The sequence below is a fragment of the Muscardinus avellanarius genome, assembly GCF_963383645.1.
Source record: "Muscardinus avellanarius genome assembly, chromosome: 3".
In the NCBI taxonomy this organism is placed as follows: Eukaryota; Metazoa; Chordata; class Mammalia; order Rodentia; family Gliridae; genus Muscardinus; species Muscardinus avellanarius.
Window position 1 is genome coordinate 43854748 of NC_137788.1, and position 17047 is coordinate 43871794.

Below are 17047 nucleotides of genomic sequence, written 5' to 3' on the forward strand. Positions count from 1 at the left end.
TGTGTATACACACACATATACTGTTACAGATATACTTTGCGTGGGTATGGATATGAAATCAGCTGCAATTTTACTTTACATACCTCTGCAGGTCAACTATTTCATTGTTAAGGGTATCTAGCTCCTTAATAGCAGAGAAATCTGCAACAGGACTTGATCCTATGATGTTCTAAAAACAAAAAGTTCACAATTATAAAGTATCACCATTAAATTACGTAATATAAGACTAGGCACTGAAAATATTAAAAGCAATAAATGGATATTTATTACATTACTAACACTTTTACTTCATTTAATAAAATCTATCAAATACAATTATATACATAATTATAAATTTGGTAATGTATTAAGTTCCCTTTAATTCTCTAAAATTTGTTATTCCATGAATATATGCCCTAACCTCAGATCCCAAGAGCTTTGTTGCTTGATCCTAGCCTGTCCAGATTCTTGTGGATACCAAATTTAAAAACTAATTCCTCCACTGAGGTATAAAATTTCTTAGCAAAATGGATGATTTATTGATTTGTCTCATCTGGTACAAAAGTACACAAATTTTGTTGAGTATCAGAATTATAATAATGACTGATTTAGTTCAATTCAATAAATATTTACTTTTTTGTCAAATATTTTGTGTCTACTCTATTTAAAGTAAAACCAAATGCTCTAGGATGTTTCACAGTAAATATTAACATCACCAAATACATCTTTTATTTTGATTTTTTCCCCTCTGGGATTGAACCAAGGGGTGTTCCACCTCTGAGCTATACTCCAAACCCTATTTTATGTTTTATTTTGAAACATGTTCACAGTAAGTTGCAAAGGGCCTCACTAAGTTGCTGAAGCTGGCCTCAAACCCGCAATCCTCTTGTTTCAGCTTCCCAAGTACTGGGATTACAGGCATATGACACCATGCCTGGCTCACATACATCTTTTACATAATAATAATAAAAGTCCCCAAATTGCTCTCCAAGTGGTACTTGTAGTTACAATAACTAGCTTGGTTTATTCTGGGGGCTTTGTTATTTTACCAGCTGCACAATTTCCACCTATAAAACATGCAAGTAGCCGGGCATGGTGGTGCACGTTTGCAATCCCTGCACTTGGGAGGTAGAGACAGGAGGATAGCGCAGGTTCAAAGCTAGCTGCTCTGGCTTAAGAGACACTGTTTCCAAAAATAAAAAAAGTAGCCGGGCGTGGTGGCACACCCTTGTAATCCCCGCGCTTGGGAGGCGGAGACAGGAGGGTCGTGCAGGTTCGAAGTCAGCCGCGCTGGCTTAAGAGACCCCGTTTCCAAATAAAAAGTATAAAATAGGTCTGGGAGTATAGCCCGGAGGTAGAAGGGCTTCCAGGAACCCCAGTACCACCAAATAAATAAATAAATAAATAATAAATAAATAAATAAATAAAATAATAAATAAATAAATAATAAAAAAGTAAAAAATAGGTCTGGGAGTGTAGCCCGGAGGTAGAAGGGCTTCCAGGAACCTCAGTACCGCCAAAACAAACAAAAAACATGCAAGTAATCTCTGCCATGCTCACTTTACAAATTAAATAAATAATTGCTGCTCTAAACAGATGACTGACAACAGAATAATCACTACTTTTTGAAAATGTTAAAATTGATGCATGAACATGTAAAACCCAAGATATATGCTGATGACCCTTATTAGTAGAAGATACTTAGTAGGATTAACCTTTATATAATCATAAACTTAATGTATGCCATTAACTTGCACAAGAGAAGAAATATCCCATTTCCTCACATTTACATGATCATTTATAATTCATTAAGCACTAAAAATCCATTAGCCAATTCTCAAAATTAATCTGAAAGTGGTTTGGTTTTTTTTTGTTTGTTTGTTTGTTTTTTTGTTTTGCGGGTCTGGGGATGGAACCCAGGGGCATTCGACCTCTGAGCTACACTCCCTGCCCTATTTTTTTAATTCTTTATTTTGAAACAGGGTCTAAGTTGCAAAGGGCCTCACTAAGTAGCTGAGGCTGTCTGAGAACTGCGATCCTTCAGTCTCAGCCTCCCAAATGCTAGGATTACAAGTGTCGCCACCACGCCCGGCTCTGAAAGTGGGTTGTTAGGAAGGGCAGATATTCTTAATCCCATTTTAGAGCTGAGGAAACAGATCAAATGACTGTTCAAAGTTGAACACAGCTAACAGTAGTCTGAACAAGTTTTCCAATTAAATTCAAATGCCATTTCACTCTATGCCCCTTGGCACTTGTGTGTCAAGATCACTTAGGTAAATAGAACCATCAGGATAAAAGTAAACTTGAAAAACAAAAATAAAATTTGGCAAATTATTTCCTTCTACTCTTCTTTTTAATGCCACACTGCATTTTTAGAACTGAGCTGCTTTTTGACAATCAATACCAAAAATTCATCAATGAGGATTAACTAATGATACATTCGATTTCATACTAATTTCAGATTTATATCAAATATATCTCTTCATTATTTTACTGTACACCACTGATATAGTCCTGTATTAATGCTATGTTAGCAGTTTTAAAGGGAATTTCTGAAAATGAGAGTTATTCACCAGGATCATAACTCTGTTTATGAGCTATGAGCTAAGCCAGGCCAGACAGCTAGTCAGGTGAAGAAAATGAAAAAATAGTTCCCGGTCTCACTTTCATCACCAAGAGGAGCTTCTATTCACATAGATGCTGCTGAGAAACCTGCTACTGGAGGTGCAAGTGTACCAAGGAAAGTATGACTTCCACACCTCTTCTGTCACTCTAACTTTAAAAGGTGACTCATATTTGACAGTCTTTGCTATTAAAATATCATCAAATAAGAAGACAAAGTAAAACAAGTTAGTTTAACCTCAAGCAAGTTAGAAAATAATTCCTTAGATGATTAGGAAACATTGAAAGTAGTTCAGCTAATATAGCATGGGAAGGATATTTAAAGGAAAATGTAGCCTGTACCCATCTTTTAAAATATTTTCTCTCACCCCCACTTTTTGCATTACACAAAAATTCCACTTTAGTGATTTGATGATCCGCTCTGAAGTGGATCAGAGAGCCTAGGAAAGGCAAGCTAAAATGCACACAAGGACCGAGTGACACGTGATAAAAGCATGCTATTTCAGTATTTTCTCTGCATCAACTTTGCCCATAAAAAAACCTCTAATTTCAAAATGTATCTTGTAAACCAAAAACCACAATGCTAAAAAAAGGCATAAAATAAAGCTCTAACCTTGAGAGAGAGTAGAGTTAAGAAACTGACAGTACAAGAAAGGCGAAAAGCAGAGTGCTGCAGAATGGAAAAAATAGTCCAAACTAGAAAAAACACAGAAAGGAAAGCAACATTCAAAAAGGGATTAGTCAAAGCTGCAAAAAATGCAGTACTTAAAAAATCAGGTTATAAAAAGAGATGTTCTGGAAGATAAAAACAAGTACAAATTTTAATTTATAAGTTAAAATTTAGGGTTAATAGTTAACAGTGATAAAATCCTATTTTAATGAATACTGATACTTGACACAAATTGACAAAATGTATGGATTTCAAACAAATCTACTAAATTAAATACTATGTATACTCGGATGAAACTTCAAGTATCTAATAGCACAGAGATTTCAATGAACACCTCGATTTGCTTCAGAAATTTCTGTCATAATCTGTAATCTGTGTTGGTGGAAGCCTTAGCAAGTTACAAATGAAGAAGTCATAGGAAAAAAGAATGAAACAACAGGACATTCTATAATTGGATTAGCAGAGGACATAAATAGAAATCCAGTAACCTTTATCTTTCTGAGTGGCATCACTTCTACTCTACAACCTAGGTAACCCATATCATACATTTTAAAAATCCACAAAGTGCTACCCCAGAAAAAATCTAACCAAGCAAACAATCTAACATTTATTTTATTAGAAATAATAACAAAAACACCTGTAAGTAACTCTTGTGGTGATAAATTCCATTTAAAAATCCAATTTTGTCTTCTATTAGATTTATTAAAATAGAATTTTTTAAAACCCACATTAAAAAATGAATGCAAAGCCAAAACATTCTATTGATATTTGAAAGAAAATTCTCCTCATACAAAGAACATATTTTATAACTGGTGTGTGTGGGGGGGAGAGAAAGAGAGGGAGGGAGAGAGAGAGGAGAGAGAGAGAGGGGGGGAGAGGGAGGGGAAGAGAGAGAGGAAGAGAGTGAGGGAGGGAGAGAGAAGAGAGAGAGAGGGAAAGAGGGGGGAGGGAGAGGGAGAGAGAGGGGGAAGGGAGAGGGAGAGAAAGAGGGAGGGAAGGAGGGGAGAGGGGGAGAGAGGGAGAGAGGGAGAGAGGGAGAGGGGGAGAAAAGAGAGGGGGGAGGAGAGAGAGGGAGGGGGAGAAAGAGAGGTAGAGGAGAGAGAGGGAGGGAGATGGAGAGGGAGACAGACAGACAGACAGACAGACAGACAGACAGACAGAGGATTGAACCCAAGAGCATTCTACCTCCAACCTCCAACCCCAGCCTCACAAAATGGCTGAGACTGGTCTTGAACCTGTAATCCTGTCTCAGCCTCCCAAGTCTTGGGATTACAAACACACACCACCATGCCCAGCACAATTCTTATTTTATATAACACTGCAGAATTATTTTATAGGCCAAGAGATTTAAATATAGTTTTTTGTTTTAAGAGCAGTTTCAGGAGGATTGCACATTCAAGGCCAGCCCCAGCAACTTGGCAATGTCCTTAGCCACTAAGTGCTTCAAAATAAAAAGGACTTGGAGTGTAGCTCAGAGGCAGAACACCCCTTGGTTCAATCCCCAGTACCACAAACAAACAAACAAACAAACAAACAAACAAAACAGGCTCATGCTCTGCTGCCAGGCTAGCCTCAAACACTTAGGCTCAAGAGATTCTTGCTTCTCAGATTCCCCAGTAGCTGGTATTACAGGTGTGTGACACCACACCCAGCTTAAGTATTTTTAAAGGCAAACAGTATGGTATACAAGTCCTTTCAAAGGCCAAGTTATTATAAATGCATTATCCTGGGAAGGGTTTCTAGATGAGGAGAGAAAATCAAAGAACAACATGGTTAAAATGATGTAGTTTTGAAAATTCCCACTGCTGGCCAGAAACCCAAACTAAAACTTACTTCTAGCTATTCAGATATAAAGTTCAGCTATACAGATATAAAGTTCAGCATTGGCAAATCACATACAGGTATATCCCCAACATATTTTTCTTGAGGACTTTTTTGATATAAAATGGACACTAAGTAATCATTATCTCCCAGATTTTCCTTTTTAAATTTGTATTGTTTTCTGAGTCATCAAATGAAGCACTTTCTTACAGATTTCATTTAACTTTTATATTTTATTCATAAAAATTATTCACAAATCCATGAAGGAAAAAATAAGGCCAAATTTTTCCGACTTAAGGTTGGAAAATATAAATTGTCATATATACAATAAATAGTAAATAAGCTGATCAAGAATGTTATATAGGCACATGAGTATATTTATAGATACAAACTAAAGCATCAACAGTATACTATGCTCCTAGCCAGAAACATTTTCCCCCTTATTACATCCAAATAAAATCTGAACTTGATATATCATTTACTGTAACTTCCTATTAATAAATTCAGACTTGTTGTCTTACCTTTTGTAAACTTGCCCTGTCTGATGGTGGAATCATCTCAGGACTAAGAACATGAGGAGGATCAACGCCCTTTGTTAACTTTTGGTTGATTAAGTGAAAAGCCAAAGCAAACTGGTCCTTTGAAAGCTTCCCACAGTCCTTTGTGTCACATAATGCCCTGTACAAACAAAACGAATAGTATATAAGTGCCACAATTACCATTACAAAAATCCAAGAGGAAAAAAGTACAACTATATACCTTTAAAAAATAACCAGTTCAATTAAGAAAGTCACTCACATTAATTTGCAGCTTGTCCAAGATTAAATGTTGTAAGAGATAGATCACATAAGATGGTAAAAAAGAGAATGGTCATTTTGGCATTGAGCAAAGATCTCTCTAATCTGGTTCACTTTGTGCTTTCTCATCAATTTCTAGAACTACTACAAAGTAAAAGTGGTGATGGGAAGCCGGGCGTGGTGGCACACACTTGTAATCCCCGCACTTGGGAGGCGGAGACAGGAGGATCGCGCAGGTTCAAAGCCAGCCATGCTGGCTTAAGAGACCCTGTTTAAAAAAGTGTAAAAATAGGTCTGGGAGTGTAGCCTGGAGGTAGAAGGGTTTCCAGGTACCCCAGTACCACAAAAAAAAAAAAAAAAAAAAAAAAAAAGTGGTGATGGGCCAAAGAATCCTAATGCTCCCTACTCCCACTTTTTTTTTTAACATTAAAAAATGTTAAAATGAAACCTAAATCTCAAAAAATTTAGTTCATTGATGGCACTGTAACAAATCCAAAACAAGCCAAAATGTCCACGTCATCTTGCTTCTGCAACTCTTAGAGTAGGAGGATACAAATATCACCAAGTTGAAGCAGAAAGAACAGCTGCAAATGGGGATCACATGTGAGAAGGCAGCGATCTGGACTGCTTTACGGAATCATTTGGAGATAAAAAAAGCCAACTGTCATTCTATTTTCTCCTTTTTTCTTTTCTTTTTTTTTTTTTTTAAAGCTTGGCTTTCTGAAGTCTGATCTGTTTAATTCTTTGAAAGCCAGTATGGCTTGACGAAAGTCCATAGGCCATGGTATCAAATTGACCCTAAATTCCAACTTCTCTACTTATTTCTTCTTGCAATCTGGGCCAAATTTCTTAACTTCTCCAAGCCTAAATTTCCTCATTTATAAAGTAGAGATAATACCCATCCCATGAGATTACTATTGGAATGAAAGACCGGATACATTAGAAGTCTGGGCATAATGCCAAGCCCACCTTAATAGCTGCCATTCATTGAGTATGGTGTCTAACCTAGGCACTCAAAAGCAGGAGTCATTATTAGTTATACATCTTTAATCTCTCCCAGTCTTGGGTACTTATCCCTTTTAAGCCAGACTTACTATCCTCCTCTCTTCTTTATGCCAATTATGTGCTTCACCTTCTGATATTTGCTGCCTCTTAAAATTTCAAAATAACCTCCAGTTTAATTAGCTGGATTGGTAGCAGGTCTACTACAAAACATTTTCATATACATTATCACATTTAGTGTGAAATTTATTAAACACACTTATTTTTTATTCACACACACACACACACACACACACACACACACTTTTTTTTTTTTTTTTTTTTTTTTTTTTGCAGTACTGGGGGTTAAGACCAGGGCCTTGCATAATCTAGCAAGTGCTCTGCTCTATACTGAGCTGCCTCCAGATCCTTTTTTGTTGCTATTGTTTTTTTTTGTTTTGTTTTGTTTTCCGGGTCTGGGGATGGAACCCAAGGGCATCCAACCTCCAAGCTACACCCCCTGCCCTATTTTTTATTCTTTATTTTGAAACAGGATCTCACTAAGTTGCAGAGGGCCTCACTAGGTAGCTGAGACTGTCCATGAACCGTGATCCTCCGGTCTCAGCCTCCCAAATGCTGGGATTGCAAGCGTGCGCCACCAAGTCCAGCTTTGTTGCTATTGTTTTTGAGATAGGGTCTCAGTTGCCTGGGCTGGCTTGAACTGGATTACACAACTGTGCTACCTCACCAGTAGATTTTTCTTTTTTGAGGACTGAGTGTGTTATGAAAATTTGTGAAAAAATACAGATACCCTATAGAACTACATGAGTATGCCTTAAAGATACTGCTTCTTTTATTGTTTATATTTCAGGTATTTGGATTCTTCTATAAAATCTTAAGGTTAACTGATTTAAACAGATGATGCACTTTAACATTCTCATAGCTAACACTGTCAGGATTATAAAGCTTCAGGTAACCTGTTCTCATGCTTTTTGTCCATTACCTAGAGTAATTTTCCAGAATTAAATTTTCTCTATAAGGAATTCTGAAACAAAAGCTATGTACACACAAAAATGACTAAAAATAAAAACACACAAAACTAGTGTTGATACATTTTTTAAAAATCCATTTAAATCAAGTCTTACCAAATATGAGCTAGTATGGTAGAAGGTAAACCTGTTTTCAGGAAGATTTCACGGACTTCCAACCCAGACACAAATCCATCCATATCTTTATCAGTTTTCATGAAGATTTCATCGTATTTAACTTTTTCTGCAGGGGATACAACCCACTAGAGAGGAGGAAAAACAGTATTTCTACCAAATGAAACAAACTTGGAAGTGTCACTCTTGTACAACCCATGCCAGTATCTATCACAAATTCTATTTATTATTATTTTTTTTTTCGTGGTCCTTGGGATGGAACCCAGCGGCCTCTACCTCTGGGCTACACCCCCGACCTATTTTACATTTCATTTTGAAACAGGGTCTCACTAAGTTGCTGAGAGCCTAAGTAGCCAAGGCTGGCTTCGAACCTGTGCGATCCTCCTGTCTCAGCCTCCCAAGTACTGGGATTACAGGCGTGCGCCATCACACCCAGCTTATCTATCACAAATTCTGAACAAGAATATCTAACTACAACAGTGTAGGTATATCCCCTCCATCATGCAGCAACCAAAATGGTGTGGTGAAGAGAAAATAACAAAAACAGACCTCAGTTGGGATTTTTTTTTTTTTTTTTTTTATGGTACCGAGGATGGAACCCAGGGGCCTTCTACCACTGGGCTATACCCCCAACCTATTTTGTTTGTTTTTTATTTGGAAACAGGCCTAAGTTGCTGAAAGCCTCACTAAGTAGCTGAGGCAGGCTTTGAACCTGTAAATCGCCTGTCTCAGCCTCCCGGCACTGAGATGGATACATGACCACATGCAGCTAGTTGAGATGTATTTATAAGATGTCCATTTTACTTTTTTTCCTTTTAAGCAATGAGTAAATTCAAGCATACTTAACTACTTTTTAAATACATAGTACTGCAATCACTCAACATTTTACTTTTCTCATATTTTTGTGGTGCTAAAGATTGAACCCAGGGCCTCATGCACGTTAGGCAAGCACTATACCACCGAGCAATACTCCCAGCCCCCATAGTTAACTCTTGACCTATGAATTCAGATATTAATATAGGTAACTGGGAAATAAAAATATTCAGATAATTCTCAATCTTTGTTTTCTTTAGTTTCATCCAGTATTCGTAACTACAGCAAACTGGCCAATTCACACACACTGTTATTATTTTGCTTTAATCAACCTGACAAGAGGCAGGTAAGCAAGAATAACTAGACAAATCAGAATTGGATAATTTGATCCCAAAGAACCAAGAGTTAACTAGAGATTCAACAAAAAAATCATGCCATAGCAAGCATGCTGTGTTAGCATGTAGCATCTTCCATTTCCAACTTTAATCCCACAAAGATCAAGGTAATGCCAATGAAACATCCATATGACCTAAGAGAATGCACAGAAATACCTGTCTCTTCTGTCATGTCTCATTGTGTAGGTTCAACCAGAGGGAGCTCTAAATCTTTGATCCCTTTGATTGTTCCTTCTATCTTTATCAAGTAATCACGGTTAAATGCCATGCACTTTGTTAAAAGAAAAATCCTTTAACACTGATAAATCTATACCTGTCTTAATGATGCTTTGGTGGGTAAAATGCCTACAGGTGGTAAGGAGTGGTAAGATTCCTTGGCTGATGCTGCAGAGGGGATCAGACGCATAGAGTCTGATATACTGACCGTTTTTCTCTTAGAAGGTGGCACCAAGGCTGGAGGCAAGGCCATTGGCACAGGTTCCTTCTCCAGTGCGCAGTACACCAAAAACATGGCCTTAAAAACAGATGAACCAAGATCATATATATTAAAATCAATCAACAGCATTTACTCACCGAATTGATTATTGTTCAACAACAAATCATCTTCAAACTGTCACAATCCTTTCTTAAGAAATGTGGCTGGGAGGGAAAGTAGGAGAAAAAAGGGAAGAAATACAAGGAAGGAATAAAGGTAACTGAAACTAAGCAATTTTGGGGGAGATATCCTGAATAGCAGAAAACTTAAGAGATATACCTTCAACTAAAGTCCCCGCAAAGACAAAAGCAAATGACAACATGGGGGGGAAATACTATCTGCAAAGAAAAAGGTAATCTCCATAATATATACAATGCTCCCAGAGATTAAGGGAAGATAAAGCTAAGTCCAATAGAAAAATGAATTTACATAACAAACTTTATTTTTTTATTTTTATTTTGGCAGTACTAGGGATGGAACCCAAGGGCATTCTACCTATGAGCTACACCCCAGCTGTATTTTATTCTTTATTTTGAAACCGGGTCTCACTGAGTTACAGAGGGCCTCATTAAGTAGCTGAGGCTGTCTGAGCACAACGATCCTCCTGTCTCAGCCTCCCAAATGCTGAGATTACAAGTATGCACCACCAAGCCTGGCTCATAACAAACGTTATTAACTAGACTTTACCTACCATTAGTTTCTCATGTATCTACTTTCCTTCAACTTGCAACCCCTAGAAACAAGGTCCTTTTCATTTGTCTTGTTTCTCTAAAAATGTATTGTTCTTTGTTGAAGAAGCTATAAGCTTGAGTTCTAACCTTTCTGAGTGGTCTCTTATGTACATATAAAATATACATATTAAAAAACTTTGTTTTTGCCAGGCGTGGTGGCGCACGCTTGTAATACCCGCACTTGGGAGGCAGAGACAGGAGGATCACGCAGGTTCGAAGCCAGCCGTGCGCGCTGGCTTAGGAGACCCTGTTTCCAAATTAAAAAAAAAATGTAAAAATAGGTCTGGGAGTGTAGCCCGGAGGTAGAAGGGCTTCCAGGAACCCCAGTACCACCAAAAATAATAATAATAATAATAAATAAAAAAAATAAAAAACTTTGTTTTTCTTTTTTTGTGGGGGAGGACTGAGCCCAGGGGTATTCTATCTCTGAGCAACACCCTCAGCCCTATTCTTCTATTCTATTTTTTAAATAGGGCCTCACTAGGTTGCTGAGAGTCCTGAGAAGTTAACTGAGGCTGGTCTCCTACTTGTGATCTTTCTGTCTCAGCCTCCCAAGTATTGAAATTGGAAGTGTGCACCACCACTCCTGGCTTGTTTTTCTTTTTATAATCTTTAATTTTTTTTAACAAGGATCCCAGCCAATACCTTAAAAGGTAGAGGGAAAATTAGTTTTCTTCCTCTACAGAACTCAAACTGGTACCATTCCTGTGAAGGATAAATTGACAACATCTACCAAATTGCAAATGTATTTTTTCTTTGGCTCAACCATTTTTCATCAGGGAAACCATGCTTAGACTCAGCTACATATGAAATGCTGCATGAAAAAAGTTTATTAACGGCCGGGTGTGGTGGCGCACGCTTGTAATCCCCGCGCTTGGGAGGCAGAGACAGGAGGATCGCACAGGTTCGAAGCCAGCCGCGCGCGCGCTGGCTTAGGAGACCCTGTTTCCAAATAAAAAAAGTATAAAAAAATAGGTCTGGAAGTGTAGCCCGGAGGTAGAAGGGCTTCCAGGAACCCGAGTACCACCAAAAAAAAAAAAAAAAAAAAAAAAAAAAAAAAGTTTATTAACTACAGAACTCTTTGTATCAGGACCCAAGTGTCTATGAACGAAACACTGATTTAGAGTTGGGAGTGGTGGCGCACACTTGTAATCCCAGTATTTAGTAGGCTGAGACAGAAAAATTGCAGCCTGATCTTCCTGTCTCAGCCTCCCAAGTACTGGAATTACAAGTCAAGGACAGCTTCAGCAAGTAGAGAGACTCTCATCAACCTAACAAGACCCTGTTTCAAAATAAAAATAAAATAGGAATCGACGGGCGAGGTGGAGCATGCTTGTAATCCCCGTGCTTGGGAGCCGGAGACAGAAGGATCGCGCAGGTTCGAAGCCAGCTGGCTTAAGAGACCCTGTTTCAAAAAAAAAAAAAAAATAGGTGTCTGGGAGTGTAGCCTGGAGGTAGAAGAGTTTCTAGGAGCCCCAGTACCACCAAAAATAAATAAATAAATAAATAAATCAAATAGGGATAAAGGTATAGGTCAGAGGTAGAATGCCCCTGGACTCAATACCTAATAAAACACACAACACACACACACACACACACACACACACACACACACACAGGATTTGTGTGTGTGTGTGTGTGTGTGTGTGTGTGTATGTGTGTGTGTGGTGCTGGGGATTGAACCCAGGGGCATTCTACCTCTGAGCTACAAACCTAGTCCTATTTTTATTCTTTATTTTGAAACAGGGTCTCAATGAGTTGCCAAGGGCCTCACTAAGTAGCTGAGGCTAGCCGAGAACCTGGATCTTCCTGACTCAGCCTCCCAAGTACTGGGATTACAAGCATGTGCCACCACACCTGGTTCACATGAATGGTTTAAAAAATTATGGTACATCTATACAATGAAAGTATACTATGAAGCAATAAAACATCACAGGGAAACATTCTGTATCTTAAAAATGGTGGTGCCTTTGAGCCGGGTGTGGTGGCACACACTTGTAATCCCCGCGCTTGGGACGCTGAGACAGGAGGCTCACACAGGTTCGAAGCCAGCCTCAGCTACTTAGTGAGGCTTTCAGCAACTTAGTGAGACCCTGTTTCAAAAAAAAAAAAAAAAAAAAGGTCTGGGAGTATAGCCCGGAGGTAGAAAGCCTCTGGGTTCCACCCCTAGTACCACCAAAAAAATGGTGATGCCTTTACAGTTACTTAACTATCAGACTCATCCAATTATGTATTTAAATTGGATGCAGTTAGCTGGAGTAGATTGCCCCTGGTTTCCATCCTCGGTACTGCAAAAATAAACTGGATGCGATTCACTATATGTACTTTTCAATAAAGTAACAACAACAAAAAAAGAATCATGAAATACTATGTGAAAAGAAATCCAAGAATCTATACTGATAGACATGAAAAAGTATAGTGTTAACTGTGGTAAGGAAGAAATAATTATTCATGTTTGTTTACATTTACATTAAGAAATTATAGGAAAATAGAGAGGAAATTAAGAGGCTGGTTACAGACTTAAAATACTTGGAGCAGCAGAGAGCAAGGATGAAGGATGAAACTATTATTATTATTATTATTATTATTATTATTATTATTATTATTACTATTATTGATTTTTTATGGTGTTGGGGCTTGAACCCAGAGGCATTCTACCTCTAAGCTACAACCCCAGCCCTATTTTTATTTTTTTTTATTTTTTGTGTGTGGTACTGGGGGTGGAACCCAGGGCCTTTGCTACCTCCAGGCTATATTCCCAGACCTATTTTATACTTTATTTGGAAACAGGGTCTCACTGAGTTGCTGAGCCTCACTAAGTAGCCTGAGGCTGGCTTCAAACCTGTGTGATCCTCCTGTCTCAGCCTCCCAAGTGCTGGGATTACAAGCATGCTCCATCATGCCAGCCAGCCCTATTTTATTTCTGCTTTGCAACAAAGTCTCACTAGGTTGATAAGAGTCTCAGTACTTGCTGAGAATGTCCTTGAACCTGTGATTCTCCTGTCTCATCCTCCCAAGTAGTGGGATTACAGGGGTGTACCACCATGCCCAGCTTTAAATTGTTTTTAACTGCATACCTTTTTGTATTGATTTCTGAGCCATGCGAATGTATTATCTATTTTATTTTTTGTGTGTCTGTTTGCAGTACTAGGGGTGTTCTACCACTGAGCTACATCCCCAATCCTTTTTATTTTGAGACAGAATCTTGCTAAGTTTCCATGGCTTTAAAAGTTAAAAAATTAAACCAAGCATGGTGGTGCACGCTTGTAATCCCAGCATTTGGGAGGCTAAAACAGGAGAATCATGGTTCACAGACAGCCTTAGCTACTTAGTAAGGCCCTTTGCAACTCGGTGAGACCCTGTTTCAAAAAATAAACAACATCCCCACGTTTGGGAGGCTGAGACAGGAGGATTGCACAGGTTCAAAGCCAGCCTCAGCTACTTAGTGAGGCTCTCAAGCAACTTAGTGAGACCCTGTTTCCAAATAAAATATAAAACAGGTCTGGGAGTAAAGCGGGGAGGTAGAAAGCCTCTGGGTTCTACCCCCAGTACCACCAAAAAATAAATAAAAAATAAATAAATAAAAATAGGGCTGGGGGTGTGGCTAGGAGATAGAATGCATCTGGGTTCAAGCCCCAACACCACCAAAAATAAATGAATAGAGAAAAGAAGAAAGATATAGAAAGAAAAGCTTCCGTGATTATCTTTATGCATTAAGAAATTACTCAAAGTGACTTGGAATTTCTAGAAAGAGTTTAGTTTACATACTTCTTGATGTTTTTCTTCCACTGAATACAATGATCTATGATTTCTATGATTACTAATATTTTACAAATTAAGAAAATGAGGCTCAAAAATGGTAAGTAACAGAGCCGGGCGTGGTGGCACATGCTTGTAATCCCCACACTTAGGAGGCCGAGACAGGAGGATCGTGCAGGTTTGAAGCCAGCCTCAGCTACTTAGTGAGGCTCTCAGCAACTTAGTGAGACCCTGTTTCCAAATAAAATATAAAATAGGTCTGAGAGTATAGCTCAGAGGTAGAAAGCCTCTGGGTTCTAGCCCCAGTACCACCACAAAAAAAAAAAAAAAAAAAAAAAAAGAAAAGAAAAGAAAAGAAAAAGTAAGTAACTTGCCCAATACAACTTTTTTTTTTTTTTTGTATTGGGGATGGAATCCGGGGGCATTCTACCTCCAATTACACTCCAGCTCTATTTTTTGTTCTTTATTTTGAAACAGGGTCTGAGTCGCAAAGGACCTCACAAAGTAGCTGAGGCTGTCCGCGAACCGAGATCCTCCTGTCTCAGCCTCTCAAATGCTGGGATTATAAGTGTGAGCCACCATGCCTGGCTTCCAATACAACATTTTAAAGAAGCCATACAGTATGGTTCAACCAAGATCTTTTGGCTACAATGCTCTGGGGTTTATCTAAATGTGATCAACATTATTACCAGCACACTTGTAATTTTATAACACCATGTTTTCCTTTTACAACTGACAAAACTAAACCTTAACCTATAGGTATACACAATATTACCTGGCAACTTGATAGACCTACACCCAGCATTCTGAAATCAATACGGCTGATTCTTTCTTCTGGAGCTGGGCAAAGAGACTGCATTCTAACAAGTTCTCCTGCTTTTAGCACTGTGTATCAAAACAAGAATTCTGTTCCCATACACTAGCCAGCTTAGAAGAATTCAAATGTTAGTTTTAAGAATACACAAACTTTATATATCCAAAAATCTTGAAACTCCAGAAAAAAAAAAACAATCCAGTTGGCACATCTTGTAGTATTAGGCACTTTGCTAAGAAAAATGAGTAGCACGCACATTAGGTCAGCAGTCCTCTTTCTGCACATGGAAAGCATTTCCTAAAAAATTAGACACTAGAACAATAAAGTAACATTAGCCATCTGCTGCCAATAGAAAACACATATTTTTAAAATTTAAAAAATTGTTAATTTCATGTTGTCTTGAAAATAGTTTCCTTCACAAAACAAAAGCAATTTTTTTTTACCAACTAAAAAAGTGAACAGAACACTTTTAGTACTGCTGGGTTGTAACAATTTTGTCTTATTATACTATACTTTATCCTATTCAAGGTCTTCCAAATAAAAACAATAACTAAATTAAATGATGCCTCCCTCTCTCCCTCTGTCTCTCTCTCCCCAGTTTTCTGTTTTCATTACTGGGGATGAAACTCAGGGGCCTTCTACCTCCGAGCTACATCCTCAGTCATATTTTTTATTCTTTATTTTGAAACAGGATCTAAGTTACAGAGGGCCTCACTAAGTAACTTAGGCTGGCTGCAAACCTGCAATCCTTCTGTCTCAGCCTCCCAAGTACTGGGATTACAAGCATGCACCACCACGCCCGGCTCATTCTCTATGCTTTTAAGCAGAATAAAATTTTAGTAGCTATGAGTATAACCTGGAAGGCATTTTTTTTCTTTTAATGTACTGGGGATTGAATCCAGGGGTGCTCCAACTCTGAGTTACACGCCCACTCTTAGTAAGTGCATGCTGGCCTTGAACCTGGGTTCCTCTTGTCTCGCCCTCCCAAGTAGTAGAATTTCAGGTGTATACCACCCTGCCCAGCCAAAGATAGGTTTTGCTTTGTTTACTGGTGATACTAGGGATTGAGTCCAGAAACATTTTACCTCTGAACTACACCCCTAGCCCTGTTTCTATTTTTATTTTGAAACAGGGTCTCACTAGGTTAATTAGATAAAGTTGTAATACTTGCTGAGGCTGTCCTCAAACCTGTGATCCTCCTATCTCAGCCTCCCAAGTATTAGGATTACAGACATTTACCATTTTGACTAGCGGTAGAGGGGTTTTTAAACACAGACTGCTGCACCCTTTTCTAGTTTCTGGTAGGTCTGGGAAAAGGCTGGAAGATTTGTGTTTCTGAGAGTTTCTCAGTTAATACTGTTGAAACCCAAATAAAGTATGAAGTTAAACAGTAATGTACCAAAGTTAGTTTCTTAGTTTTGACAAATGTATCATGGAGACTTAATATGCAAACAATGAGAAAAAACAGAAAGAGGTATTGAGAAACTCTGCAACATTTTTGTAAATCCAAAATCATTCCAAATTTTAAAGTATGGCACTCAAAGGCTTTAGGTTCATGCTTGGCTTTGCTACTAACTCTTCTGCCAAAATAAGCTAATTTATAGCACCATGTCAAACTCTAAAAAAAAAAAAAGATCTATGAAAAAACATGAACATAACCAAATACTAGACTACTATATTTAGGGGTCTATGCCTATAATCCCAGTATTTGGGAGGCAGAGAGAGGTTCAAAGATAGCATCAGGAAGTAGTGAGACTCATTTACCTAGTGAGACCCTCTTTCAAAATAAAAATTTAAAAATAGGGCTCAAGATATAGTTCAGCAGAAGAATGCCTCTGAGTTCAATCCCTGGTAACACATACAAACACACGTATGCACAAAATGAATGAATGAATGAATGAATGAATGAATGAATGAATAGTAAGAAGCTTTCTACTAAGCTAAATGGGCCAGAAGAAAAACTCAAAGAACTATATTTTTTAAAATTATTTTTATTCAATACTAGGAATTAAATCTTGGGACATTCT

The 17047-nt window shown here is 38.1% G+C and overlaps 1 protein-coding gene across 3 annotated transcripts in view; it reads right to left on the reverse strand.

The window, feature by feature from the left end:
- EPS15 (epidermal growth factor receptor pathway substrate 15) overlaps positions 1 to 17047 on the reverse strand; it is a gene marked incomplete at both ends in the record, with an annotated part of 144465 nt that overhangs the window by 71796 nt on the left and 55622 nt on the right. The window contains 4 exons of one of the 3 annotated variants that reach the window (XM_080690749.1): positions 84 to 169; positions 5614 to 5770; positions 8016 to 8161; positions 9555 to 9755. In XM_080690749.1, coding sequence (XP_080546875.1) covers positions 84 to 169; positions 5614 to 5770; positions 8016 to 8161; positions 9555 to 9755 — 590 coding nt within the window. The remainder of the gene's footprint in view (positions 1 to 83; positions 170 to 5613; positions 5771 to 8015; positions 8162 to 9554; positions 9756 to 17047) is intronic. The other 2 variants (XM_080690747.1, XM_080690748.1) reach the window with 2 other exon arrangements.